This window comes from Cyprinus carpio, chromosome A19, assembly GCF_018340385.1.
Source record: "Cyprinus carpio isolate SPL01 chromosome A19, ASM1834038v1, whole genome shotgun sequence".
NCBI classification, from domain to species: Eukaryota; Metazoa; Chordata; class Actinopteri; order Cypriniformes; family Cyprinidae; genus Cyprinus; species Cyprinus carpio.
In genome coordinates this window covers 12,540,112-12,554,237 of record NC_056590.1, presented here as the reverse complement: position 1 = coordinate 12,554,237, position 14,126 = coordinate 12,540,112, and the positions used below count along the sequence as shown (strand labels likewise).

Genomic DNA, 14,126 nt, shown 5'->3' with positions numbered 1-14,126 from the left:
AACACTTTATGGACAATAAAACAGAAATGGGCAGCACACTTGTTTGCTTTTCTTTATTTTTGTACCATTGTCCTAAAGTTTACATTGCAGCTTGAGGATAAAGACGTCTCAAAAGAGTCTCTCATTCACACACAAACACACACACATTATACATCATCTCACATACAAATTGCCTCGGTTCCACAAAACATTTTCCACAAAAACATACAGTACGAAAATATAATTTCAAAAGCACTTTACAAAAGACTTGCAATACGATACATTCACTATATAGTATATCAAACTCCCTCCAAAATAAATGCATCTCAGTCACATTACTACATTGTAGGTGTAATGAGTCACTCGGATCCTATCCAATAAAATCATGTTTAACAGATTCTAGTTTGCATGTCAAAGCTGAGACCAAATGACTCCGTAGCCAAAGAGAGGTACAAATGTGGTTACTGGTACAGCGTCCAAAATACACACATACAAACAAACGTGACACCGGATGAACTGGAAAATAACAGGACAGTGAGTCATCTACAATGAGTCATTCATGGATAGGCATCCAATACTTCCTTCATTCCCTAGCTCCAGTTTTTGGCATCTAAATTATAGTAACTATCCATTCGGTCAACTTTAAGCCTTTTTCCCAAAACATCATGGCAACAGTCCAAGATATTAATGTTTAAATACAGATCCAAATATGGAAATATATTTAGTCCATATTGAATTTCTGGGTCCCATCTTAGCACCACTAACAAAAAAAGTATCATGTATTACTATGTTTTTGGACATGTACCAAAAAATACCATATAAATACCATGGTATACATTTCAAAGAACCATGGAGATGTGATACCATCATTGAACAGCACCTTGTTTTTCCAAACTTCATATCTGGAGATATGGCAGTGCCCTTTTTGGTCCACGTTGTTTCATTCGACCAACCCTAACCTAGAAAAACAGACTAGTGGATAGGAAAGCTTCTTTGCACCAAAAGTTTAAGCTCTTAGCAGTTGCTAAAGACAATTTACTTTTGTAAACTGTGGTATGCTTTATTTGGCCAACAACAGGACCAATGCAAAATCGTTCAAGAATCAAAGTTGAGAAAATATATTCAGGCGTAGCTATGTATCTGGCACTATCGAACTGTAATACTAGCAGTAACAATATAAAGTAATGGTATAATACTTTTGACAACAAAGACTGTAATAGTAAGACTACAAGCCAAGAGACAACAGAGCAGCTAAGCGGTCGTGTCATGCTAGAAAGCCGTAGCTTACAATACAAGGCAAGCAGAGGGCTAACAAATACGTTTACACAAACACAACCACGAGGACAGTCCCAAATGTGTCAAAAAATAAACAACTGTAATAAAGATTGTATGAGCTAAAACTGACAAAAAATACTGCAAGGCTGAGTACACAAAGAGTTTAGGTCTTCTTTAAGGCTCCTCCGCTAACAGGCACCAAACGGATAACCAGATGTGACCCGTTGTGTGTTTGGCAGATCATCCATGTTTCTGTTGGGGAAGAATAACTTGGCACTTCTGCACTGCTGGCATAACAGCAGGATAACATGGCAGAATAAATCTGCACTGCGCATTTCAAATGCGATTATTGTTGGCTTCAACAATAGTGCGTTTTCATTCTGGGATCATGATGTAAAATATTGCTCAGAACTCGAATGCAACTAGACAGAAACCATGTCTACGTCATGTAACCGCTTGAAGTCGTCTGGAGAAGGCCACATGCAGAGAATTCAATTTCACACCGAAGGTGCTGCCTGCATGCCAGCTGCATGCAAAAGAAATCAGGAAAGGTAACTTTACACTCCACAATGTCAGCCGTTTTGATATTCAGTGTGGAATGTTCTGGAACGAAGTGAGTGGAAGTGAGTTTTTCCTGTTTCCTGGTTTGTTTGTCTGAAAGTTGGCAGCTGTATTGTGACCTGAGATCAATGTCCTTCCATTTCAGACAATAAAAGACTGCTTCTCTACAAAGCAAATAAAAATATAAAAAAATGTAATTTAGAAAAAAGAGTCCATAAAGATGAGATAAAGTTCTTGTATAAAACATAATATAATGTTCTGCAAAATATATCATGGAAAATAAAATGTTTGGATAATACAACTTAGCTACTAATATATATAAATGTGTCTTTATATAATTTTATATGTACATGTTTCAACGTACCTACTGTAGTTTTCATTTTTAAGTAGGTTTGATGAACAAAAAGAAATTACCTAGAAATTCTTAACTCTTCTTTTCTGATTTTAAACCATTTTCTCTGAACAGAGTTTAAAATCAGAAACAAATGTTTATGTCATGTCCTAACCTTCAGCACAGTAATTTTCATTTATCAGTGACTGTGTCACTTAAATAAAAAAGAAATCGAAAAATAAAGGATATCTTAAAGAAATAAAGCGGTAAAGAAATGATTTACATGGAATGTGCAAATGTACAAATATATCTACATGTATATATAAAATCACAAAAATAAAGAGGAAAAAGTATTAAAAAAAGAAATCAGCTTTTGAATACCAGTTTACATATGATCCAGAAATGTAAATGAAAGGATGTATAGGTAAACTTTAAAGTGGTGGTGTGTGTATCACAGCGGTGGGTGGAAGTTGATGGTGTGATGTCTAAGGCCTTGAGAGGTTTTATAGCTTTTCCCACAGCGACACTTGAAGGGCTTTCTCACACGGATCTGCGTCCTGTGCCCGTTTTTAGCATGGTACTTAATACCATTCACATTCTGAAAGAGAAGTTAGAAGGAAAAGCAGGAATGAGGGGAAGTCTAAAGAACTTTTCATAAAAAAAAACAAAAAAACAATTAATGTAATCCACTGCAGGTTTTCCATACCTTGACAGGAAGAGACCATCTAAACATATAATGTGACCAACCACATTTTTTATTTATTTCTTTTTTATTTGTAGATCATACTACAGTAATGTTCTCTTTATTAATATTATAAAGTGTAAAAGAAAATATATAAATATTATTTTTAATATCTGATACCAAAATAATACTTAATATTTCAAATATATAAATGAATTATTTGAGTTAGGAGTGTAGTACCTTGTATCTTTTCTTGCATCCTGGAACAGGGCAGGCGAAGGGTTTCTCATCACCCCCGTTCATGCACATGGAGCTAAGGATGGACTCTGAGCTGATGGCACTTTCTGTAGTCCAAGACTCGTCACTGTCAGAGTCTTCATACTCCACCTCCTCCTCATCACACTCACTGCCTGAGTGTGAGGCACACCAATAAAGTTAAACTCTTTAATTAGTCATTTATTTGCTTCATATATTGGCTGATGAAAGAACTAATGAGAACTGAGAAAGCAAATGTGCCCTTTGCTCCAATTATCCTGTGTTTCTTCATTAGTCTATTTTTGGCCACAGTTCAGGGTAGACTTAAAGGACTAGTTCACTTCCAGAATAAAAGTTTCCTGATAATTTAATCACCCCATGTCATCCAAGATGCTTATGTCTTTCTTTCTTCAGTCACAAAGAAATTAGAGTTTTTGAGGAAAACATTCCAGGATTTTTCTTTATATAATGGACTTCAATGGTGGCCAACGGGCTGAAATTGCAGTTTCATTGCAGCTTCAAAGGGCTACACAATCCCAGCCATGGAATAAGGGTCTTATCTAGCGAAACGATTGGTCATTTTCTAAAAAAGAAAAAAAAATTATATACTCTTTAACCACAAATGCTCGTCTTGCATCAGCTCAAAAAAAAAAAAAAAAAAAAAAAAAAAAAAAAAAAAAAAAAAAAAAAAAAAAAAAAAAAAAAAAAAAAAAAAAAAAAAAAAAAAAAAAAAAAAAAAAAAAAAAAAAAAAAAAAAAAAAAAAAAAAAAAAAAAAAAAAAAAAAAAAAAAAAAAAAAAAAAAAAGTATTTAAAAAAAAAAAAGTCACGTAAAGATCACGCGTGACGTGGGAGGAAGCATCGACCCAGTGTTTACAATACAAAGCGAACATGCAAAGAAAGTCAAATGCCGTTTACAAAAAAGGAAAAACAATGTCGGACGATTTTGATTTTTCACCCTAGCCTACCTTTTTGAACCGGAGTACACAGACCAAGAGCTAACCCTTTCCAACATGATTACATCATGCGTGAATTTGTGGATGCGTATCGCGGAACTAGTGCAAGACAAGGATTTATGGTTAAAAAGTACATACATTTTTATTTTTTTACAAAATGACCAATCGTTACCCCAGATAAGACCCTTATTCCTCGGCTGGGATCGTGTAGTCCTTTGAAGCTGCACTGAAACTGCAGTTTCAGGCCTTCAGCCCGTTGGCCACCATTGAAGTCCATTATATATATTTCCTCAAAAACCTTAATTTTTTTTAATTCTCTTTAATTTCAATTGAAACTAAATGGCAGTCTGCTATTTATGTTTCTGACTTCTGGCATATTTCTCAACACAGAACATACACTGATATAATGACAGGCTTATTTAAATGTTCATTAAAAGACAAGAACAGTATAAAACAAACAGGAAATGAAGCGGCTGAGTGGCAGGAAGTGTGGACATCACTTTTTAGTACAGACACACATTCAATTAATGCAGTTTTAGGTTTAGGGGGCAACTAACTCTCTGACAACAAATGCAGCAAACCATAATTTAGAGGTTAATAAATCAGAACATTTTAGACTTAATTATAACAAATTAAGACATGAGAAATCAGCAGCCGTTTAATTTCCCATGAGTATTATAAACACTCCTAATGAGTTATTTCAAATAATTGTTTTTCATATATAAATCTAACTTGTGTAATATCACACACAAACTCAATTCACCTGTGGGTGTGCTGCTGCGGAAGGAGGATGAGGGCGTGATGGGAGGGGTGACGGGTGGAGTTAGGCTGCCGTTGCTATGCCGAGGAGGCGTGGCCGTACTGTTACGTGATAAACCTCCAGTGACTGATATTGCAATTTTGGGTTGGACCTTCTTCTTCTGAGTTTCTTGCTCTCTGCGTGCTGCTTCAGTCATGAACCTAAAGAAAAAACAAACGGCAAACAAAAGGTCATGTTAATAGATTGATGTGCAGGTAATGATGCACCTGAGGACTATTGTTCTTGGAATGACATGATTACACAAAACGGAAAAAGCAACAATTGGAATTGGGTAACTAAAATATGTGTCAAATACAAATATCATCCTTCTGTACTGACCTCCCAAGTGTGTAATTTCCATGGCACAGTTTTTCTTGATGTTATATATATTGTTACAGAAATTTCCCATTGCATTTTAGTTCTTGTATATATGTATGCATGTATGTGCTTAAGTTTATAATCCATTTTATGTGTACAAGTGTGTGTGTGTGTGTGTGTGTGTGTGTGTGTGTGTGTGTGTGTGTGTGTGTGTGTGTGTGTGTGAATAGAAAGTTCTAAAGAACAGCATTTATTTTTGTAACATTATAAATGTCTTTACTGTCACAATTGTATGCATCCTTGCTGTATAAAATTAATGTTAAACTTTTGAATGGTACTGTATTTATTCATATTTTTTATTAAGCAAATTAGTATAGACTTAGTATAGACATACCTATTAATGTAGCTCAGAGCAACATATGTGGGCTGCTGCAGCTCCTGCCTTTCCAAAACTCTGGGATCTGTGTCTGAGAGAGGAATAGAGAAAACACAATCACATAGACAGAAGAGCAAATGTGCCACCCTGTGGTGGAATGCAGCACAAAACCCATCAGACAGGAATATGTGTGTGTCCCTTTTAGTGTGAGTCTGTGCATAAGTCAGAGGAGCCTGGCATGGAGGAATGCCGGGTTTGTTTTCCAGACGGCTAATTAAAAAGCAGGGGAGTGTTTTAATGTGCTGGAGAGCAGCAGGTCTCCGGATGGAGGGAAGGGGGGAAGGGGAAGACAGGCTGGAAGGAGGGGATGGAGAGAACTCTAAACGAGGCTGTAATTACAATTCTCAGAGCTCAGCAGGATACAATGTTCCAAACATTTCCGTATGTACACACGAACACAAGCAAGCTGAAGGACGAGCACACACATGAAAAGGGAAACAAAAACATAATCATTCACACACACAAATGCACAAATTGTGCACACCAGCACATACAGGCAAACACACATTGGGGTTTGGGTGGGACTAGGAAAGCTGGTATAATGGTTTTTCCACTGGATCTCACTAATTGCCTCATAAAAAGGCCTGACGAGCCATTTAATGCAACGCTCTTTCTTACAAACACACACACACACACATACAATTAAAGCATAATGATCTCAACAGAGCTGAACAAAATTAACTTCTATAATTATAATTATAATTTCTTGATATTAGTTTATCACAATTCATTAACTTGATTGCAACTATTATTTCAGCTAGATGCCCCAAAAATGCAATTTAACAAGAACAACATATGGATGAAATATTCACCATAATATCACTCAAATCAACAACAGCCTAAAGAGGAGAACCGGTGAGGAATAGAAGATTATACATATTCCCTTATTAATATATTTTTCATTAACAATAGCAACAAAACCTCAAAGCTATAAATGGGAACTGTATTATTAGCTATACTAGACCATTTACAAAAAGCCTTTACAAAGCCTTTCCATACTTCTGGTTTAACTCTAAAATTATCTCGCACTTCCCTTACCGACTGCTAGAGCAAACAGATATTGTGTAACAAGCCTGACATCTTCTGGTCACTGAAAGAAACTCGCCCAAGTTTCAAGCATAGTACTCTGAATGCATTATAGTTTTATATTTAAGTTTAAATTAATAAAATGGCAACATTTAATGGCCCAAATCGTATGCTAGGTAAGCGAGAGAACATCAACAACATCAACAACAACAAAACATACAGCCCTGATGTATTTTTTAGCTATATGGCTTAGTGCACATGAAAGAGCGGTGTATGCTAACGGTGACCATCAAAACTGTTCGGGCTGATTCAAATTGTAATTTGTTACCTACGACAAGCAAATACAATAGATGAGAAATGAAACGGGAATGTCTGAACAAATTTCCACTGCCACTAAACACTAAACATCAACTTAACGTTACCTAAATACAGGTCCGAATACCCGGGGACCGACTATCACGGGAGGGTATGACATCATGCAAAATTCCTTTCGGCATAGTCAACTATAAACAGATATATCCAATGAGCTTGCCTTTTCGTGTTTGTTTGCATGCACCTCTTTTTCCACACTCTCACACCCTAAGAAGTAAAAAGACGCACATCCGTGTTTTGACTAAGTTCTGATACCTGCCATACCTATCTGTCAAATGATTCTCATATTTAATTCAAACAAATTATATGTCAAAAGATATAATCTAGTCTTCTAAACAGGGCAACATGACAGCTCTCTCTTGGTACCATTGGATTACATAATGTTAATGTGCACAGATCTTATGACAGCCTGCAAACGTCTGTCCAGCGTGTCATGTGGTTAAAAACACCACAATTCTACCACAAGGAGGCAATGTAACATAAGTTCATGTAACTTTATATTCACTATAGTGACAAAACCACAGTCGATTGTCAAAACCGACTGCCTTGCAACTGTAGCCCACAGATATAAACTGATCAATCTAAAGAACAATTAGGACAAGCAGGATAAGGCAGTTTATCTAATTATTTTACAATGTCTGCAGTTTATTTGATAACTGAATGAATTAAATTGCATATACGCCATTTGCATTCAGATGAAGTAGCTTCACATTGCAAAAACAGATTGCAAGAATACACTTGGTGTAACAAAGAAACAGACAGATACCACGTTGCTTGTTACATTGCAGTAACGCACTATATTCTGGAAATAAATGTGTAACTGCAATTGTGTAAACCTGACTTTTTGTCTAACATAACTTAAATGAACTTAAGGACAAAGAATTTCTCCCATCTACCTCTCAAGCAGCTTACCTACATTTAGCATATTAGTGAACAATATAATCAAAATGCAAAGATGAAAATGTTCAACCTCTATATTTAACTTTCCAAATTAATTCACCATGATGACTATGGCACACATTCAACACAATACTGGTATGCAGTAGTGAACACATGATACACTCTGAATATAATTGCGAGAAAAAAGAGGGTTTCAAATAAGTACTGAATTATTTATCTAATAAATTATTTTAACTTTGTCGCTATGGGCTATAGCATAAAGAAATGCACCTATTCCAAAAATCAGTCCAGTAAAATAAACCAATAATATTTATTTGGTTATGGCTGATAACTTATAAGGCACAATAACAATAATCTATACAATTTCATCAACAAATACTAATAAAATGAATGTCTAACCTTTGTATGGTTCTGATATATTATCCAAAATGGGTCTAAATGGGGCTTTTTTTACGCCCAAGACAAAACTAAATACAGCATCGGGGCTTTTGAGATGGCACTTAAGGTCAAAAGTCATTCAAGGCCATATTTTCAAAGAACCTTGTTTTAAATTGGTTTGTAAGCATTTTGCCAATTCCCATCATTACATTTTTTTTTTATCAATTTCTGTCAGTAAAATAATCAACTAATGCCTAAACAGCGTTCTGCCATCACCAACACTTCATTTGTTACATTTGTGTGCGATTTCCTAAAACAATGAAAGAGAGGAAGAGTTGGAGACAATCATGGGATGTAATTCAGACAGAGTCTGTATCCTGCTCAATATGCCAGCTGTCTAAAATATAGGTTGTCGCTGTCAGGTTTTAACATTTTAACTATCGAAAAGCATGCAGAACAAACTAGTTCTAACTCAAGCATCTTCAATTTACATTATGAATTTTAATAATCATCTTCATGCCAAACAGCCAAACCAAGCCACTGCATGGGGTCTACACTCAATAGGATTATTATTGATTAGAAGTATTAATGATACTAGGGGGACAGGGGGTCTTTCATTGTTGTGCTCATTAAAACAAGAGCTCTGAGGTCAAATCCCTAACCCTAATAGTCAGATCTGTGACTCCTGAGGGAAATCAGGCAAGATGATCTTTTATAAGGCTACACTGACAGACACAGACTGGGGTGCAGGTGTGTTTCATTCTGACAGATGCCTTCCATTGTGACAGCTGCAATCACTATGGAGAGAATCTGAGTGAAGTACTGCCATCAGAATAGATATGAACAGCACAGCAAAACACTGCATATCAGTTATAAACATTCATGCATTTCCATTACAGAGCAGTGCATACAAATATTAAATTAAGTACACACAAACAATCAGCGTAAGGTCACTGAATGCTGAAACAATATTTTTTATGTTACCCCCAGGTGGTTTGCCTTGCATTCATGTTTTCATCACCATGTTATAGCACCTATATTTCTTGTGTTTTCAGAGCTTCAACTTGATTTTCTTCATCGGTAATTAAATTCAAGGTGGTTGAAAAAGTACAATGAATCACTAAACTTTAACACGGAACCACTTTAATCAAAGTTTACAATTTTAGAGTGCTGGAATTTTTACAGTTTAAGAAGTTTAACAGTGCACGCCTGTTAAACCAAACAAAAACCGAACCGAAACAGAACCGATAAACAGGTTCTGAAAAACGACAACAGTCCTCTCTAAATAACGTTAATTCTGCATCATATAGTGATTCCCTAACTTGGGATTCATTTGAAAATGGAAGTTTGTATGTAAATCTTACATCTTAAAACAGAGTTTGATTCCTGCAGACTTGACAGACAGCTTGAATATACAACACTAGCATATAAACAATGGCTCTGCAACGCGAGCGCTATTACGGTAGACATGGCAAGCCATTTTTACATTTACACCTTAATCAGGGTAGAGCCTAATTTAATTTTTGCCAGGAATGAAAACGAGGCTGTGAGGGACAGAAGTACAGTGCGTTCAGTGGATTGTACTGTAACAATATAGCCTACAGATTGTTCAGCTGACATAACCTCTTTCTAAAAGAAAGAAAAAACCTTTCAGTACTCTATAAAAGAGTTATAGGAATAAGTTGTGACTTGTGACAATTACATGATCTAAGACCTTTATACAGTGCATTCCATTGTAAAGATTTATTTATAATATTTACAGTTTTATTATTCCAATAATGACTTGTTACTAATCATCCAAATAGTGACATCTACTGTTACTGCTAACAAATGGCAAAATATTTGAATTCCATGTATTCAAATATACAATATTCATATGCATTTCATTTCAGGGCTCCAGACTAACATTTGAGAGCAGTGGTACCAGCCACTAAGTTTGACAGATAGTGGTGCCAGGAGCAGATTTGGTTGGACTGGGGGGGGTTGGTGCGTGGGAGTATTAAAAATAAAGATAATTTAATCATAAAATTGCTATTGTTTTGCATTAATAAGCGCAGTTACTAATAATATTACACATTCATTTCTTGTTTATTTTACATTTATACACAATTAACAGTAAAGCACTTGAGTAAAGCTTGAGTTGGGAAGCATATAAAATTTACAGTGTTTAATAAATACGTAATAGTATAGTCAATTAATTAGGGATGTAACAATTAACCGTGAGCCAGTTGAAAATCGATTCAAATATGTGACAATTCAAATTGGTTGAGATGCTTAACAAATTGCGATTCATTTAGGGGTAGGAGTTAATATGAATGCATGTCTGAGGGCAACTTACTGTCTTTAGAAAAGTTTAGAAGGTATCATTTTGCCTCTGTATAATGCATGTTAAAGTTCATAAGTGCAGCGCTGCTTCGTTTACAGCAGAAACAAGGAAACGCTTTAAACGCCACCTACTGACAGAGAGTGAATCTGCGTCTCATTCAGCTTGTATTTTTATGTATAGTTTCACAAAACAAGTCAAACCATTCTGTTTTTGCTTTAGAATTTCTAAATTATACAATCTAATTTAAATTAAAAACTGCTAATATTGCATGTATGCAGCATCTTTGTTTGGATCATGATTAAAATGCAGTGGTAGGGCTGGACAATTTGGCCAAAATCTAAATCACAATATATTTCGTAATTTTGGTCGATACGATATAATTCCAATATTGATATGAACACTATTAAAAAAGCCTCATAAACACTGCCAAGAATGCAGAAAACAGATGTCTGTGCATACAAACTTCTAAAAAATTAACTTGCCAAGTCTGACACCAATAATAGTGAATATAAAACCATATAATATTTTAGAAAAAAGAAAAAACAGCACAAATAAATTAATGTTCACCTTTTATTTGTATTTAGCATTCATACAAACAAGAAATGTGTAATCACTGTCAAATAATCATCTCAAACTCACCTAATTAATATTAATATCTTTAACTTCAAACTATAACCTAACATACACTACCAGTCCTAAGTTTTATTTTATTATTTGATCCAAAATACAGCAAAAACAGTAACATTTTGAAATATTTTTACTATATAAAATAACTGTTTTCTATTTGAAAATATTTGAAAATGCAATTTATTCCTGTGATTTCAAAGCTATATTTTTATCATCATTACTCCAGTCACATGATCTTTCAGAAATTATTCTAATATTCTGTTTTGCTGCTCAAAAATCATTTATTAATATGTTGAAAACAGCCGAGCAGATTTTTTTCAGGTTTCTTTGATGAATAGAGAGTTCAGAAAAACAGTATTTATCTGAAATAGAAATCTTTAAATAGAAATCTTTAAACATTATAAATGACTTATCATCACTTTTGATCAATTTAAAGCATCGTTGCTAAATAAAAGTATTCATTTCTATAATTTCTTTCCAAAAAAAAAGGAAAGAAAAGAAAGAAAGAAATCATAGTGACCCCAAGCTTTTGTATAATGTTACAAAAACTTTTTATTTCAGATAAATGCTGATCTTTGGATCTTTCTATTCATCAAAGAATATTGAAAAAAAATGTACTCAACTATTTTAAATATTGATAAGCAGCAAATTGGCATATTATTATGATTTCTGAAGATCATGTGACACTGAAGACTGGAGTAATGATGCTGAAAATTCAGCTTTTTTTGTTCACAGGAATAAATTACATTTTAAAATATATTCAAATAGAAAGCAGTTATTTTAAATAGTAAAATATTTTTATAGTTACTGTTTTTGCTGTACTTTGGATCAAATAAATGCAGGCTTGGTGAGCAGAAGAGAATTCTTTAAAAATAAAAAAATTACATTAAAAACCTTACTGTTCAAAAACTTTTGACTGGTAGTGTAGGCTGATTATTCTTATAGACTGAAACAAATGTGCTTTAGCCAGTATAAAGAGTATGCACTGCACTGCAAGTTCTCTGAGTTGCTGCAGAAAAAAAAGAACAACAACAAAAGCATGTTGCTGGAGACGGGCTTATTATTGAAAATCCAAACTGATTGTCTGCCAGCAGAAGGCACTGTGAGAGCGGTAGAACCATAGCCTGTATTAAAACAGGGTAGAACCAGCGGTTTCTTCAGTAACGGCTGTAATCAAATCAGCTCCGCTCATGAACACTTCTTTATCAGATAAAATGAAATTGGTATCGAAACTTTTCTGAAGACAGTCTAATTCCTTCAGAGATACATTCATATAAAACACCCGCGCCGTGTTATGATTTTGAAACGTGCAGTGCTCATGTTTATTAAACAAAGTCAAAGGTCAAAAATAAATCAATGTATGGGAAACACCTGTAATGTATCGAAATATCGGAAATGTGTTTAAAAATCATATCACCATTATTTTAGAAAATTATATCTCGATACATATTGATATTGAATTATTGTCAAGCCCTATGCAGTGGTAGCCTCTAATTTTAAATGGAAAGAGCACAGACAAAGCCTTATTTTGTTTAAATGAAGAGATTTTTTTTATTTGTGTTACTTATTTATTTGATTTGGGGCTTGTTTTAAAATATCAATTTAGTTTTGTTATTTACATTTACATTCTATTTCAATTTTGTCATTTAGCAGACGCTTTTATCCAAAGCTACTTACAAATGAAGACAATAGAAGCAATCAAAACCACCAAAAGAGCAATAATATGCAAGTGCTATATTAGTATATTATTATAGTTATATAGCATTTTGTCCAAGCAATAATAAAAGGACACATTTAATTCATAATTTGTTTTAAATATCATCCCTACAATTAATACTAGAACCCTGAACAGATATAAGTAACTATGTGCTATTATGAGTGAATAAACATTCTCTATTGGAATACGCACTAGTAATACATTACATAGTAATACCATGAACTATAATATATATTGTAATATAGTGAAACTAAAATATTATGATTATTTATGTTAGTCACTATTGGATAACTTTTATTCATTAACCTAAAACTACTAATAATGATAACAACAAAATTAGGTTTTAGTTACTTCAAGCAATACATGTTAATATGGCTTGCCACAAGTACATACAGGCCTAGAGCTAAACAGGGCAGCGTCTGGTAACTGTGCACGAACCCATGCACCCGTCGCTGAAACCTGCTTATGACTATCTATCGACTCTTTATTAAACCGAGTCAAAGCTAATGATATTAAATTTGAAGCCAGTTCGTGCAAGTGAATTAGCGCGTCACTGAATAGAAACCAGCCAAATGCGCGGCGCACAGATGCGCCTTCTCGCCGCTTGAGAGCGGCTGCTTAGCGGGACAGCAGGCCGAAACCGGAGCGCCACTCACCGATGTGGTTATCTTCGATGTGAACGATGAGCTCGCCCAGGGACTCAAAATGCAGCCCGCAACCGCCAAACCGGCAAACGTTGGAGAAGAAGGAGGCAGCCGCGACGCCCGTCATAATGGATGTGTTGGCAGAGGTCCGTGAGCTTGCAGACCGGCGACGGCAGAGGCTGTGCGGGATGGGGGTGATCAAATAGCCGGCAGCTCGTTGCAGCAGCAGCGGCGGTGGTTATTGCAGCTGGAGCTGTTTAGACGGCTGGCAGCCAATGTGAGGGGGATGGGGGCCAAAGCAGCATGACGGAGGAGCAGGAGGAGGAGGAAAAGGAGGAGGGGCCGGCGAAACAAACATGCTGCTGTTCACCTGAGAGGAGAAAGACGAGGAATGCTTGACTGAGAAGGCCACATAAGCAACTGTATTATGTTGTATTATGTATTATGTAAACTGTGTCATTATTTACACAAATACTGGCTGTGTGACTCTTTCAAGTGTTGTAATAATAATAATAATAATAATAATATTTATAATTCATACTATGC

At 35.1% G+C, this 14,126-nt stretch overlaps 1 protein-coding gene across 1 annotated transcript; it reads right to left on the bottom strand.

The window, feature by feature from the left end:
• Window positions 1-39: 39 nt before the first annotated feature.
• On the bottom strand, window positions 40-14,036 carry jazf1a (JAZF zinc finger 1a). Its single transcript, XM_019124783.2, has 5 exons — window positions 13,593-14,036; window positions 5,549-5,621; window positions 4,801-4,997; window positions 3,069-3,238; window positions 40-2,744 (listed from the first exon to the last, which is right to left on the bottom strand). The coding sequence occupies exons 1-5, from the start codon at window positions 13,705-13,707 to the stop codon at window positions 2,598-2,600; spliced, it is 702 nt and encodes a 233-aa protein (XP_018980328.1). The 5' UTR covers window positions 13,708-14,036; the 3' UTR covers window positions 40-2,597.
• Between the last annotated feature and the right edge of the window lie 90 nt (window positions 14,037-14,126).

Coding starts and splice junctions, on each gene's coding strand:
- jazf1a (XM_019124783.2), bottom strand. CDS start 13,707: ATGACGGGCGTCGCGGCTGCCTCCTTCTTCTCCAACGTTTGCCGGTTT. Junction 5,622..13,592: donor CATCGAAGATAACCACATCG/GTGAGTGGCGCT, acceptor TTCCTCTCTCAG/ACACAGATCCCAGAGTTTTG. Junction 3,239..4,800: donor CCGCAGCAGCACACCCACAG/GTGAATTGAGTT, acceptor CCTCACACTCAG/GCAGTGAGTGTGATGAGGAG.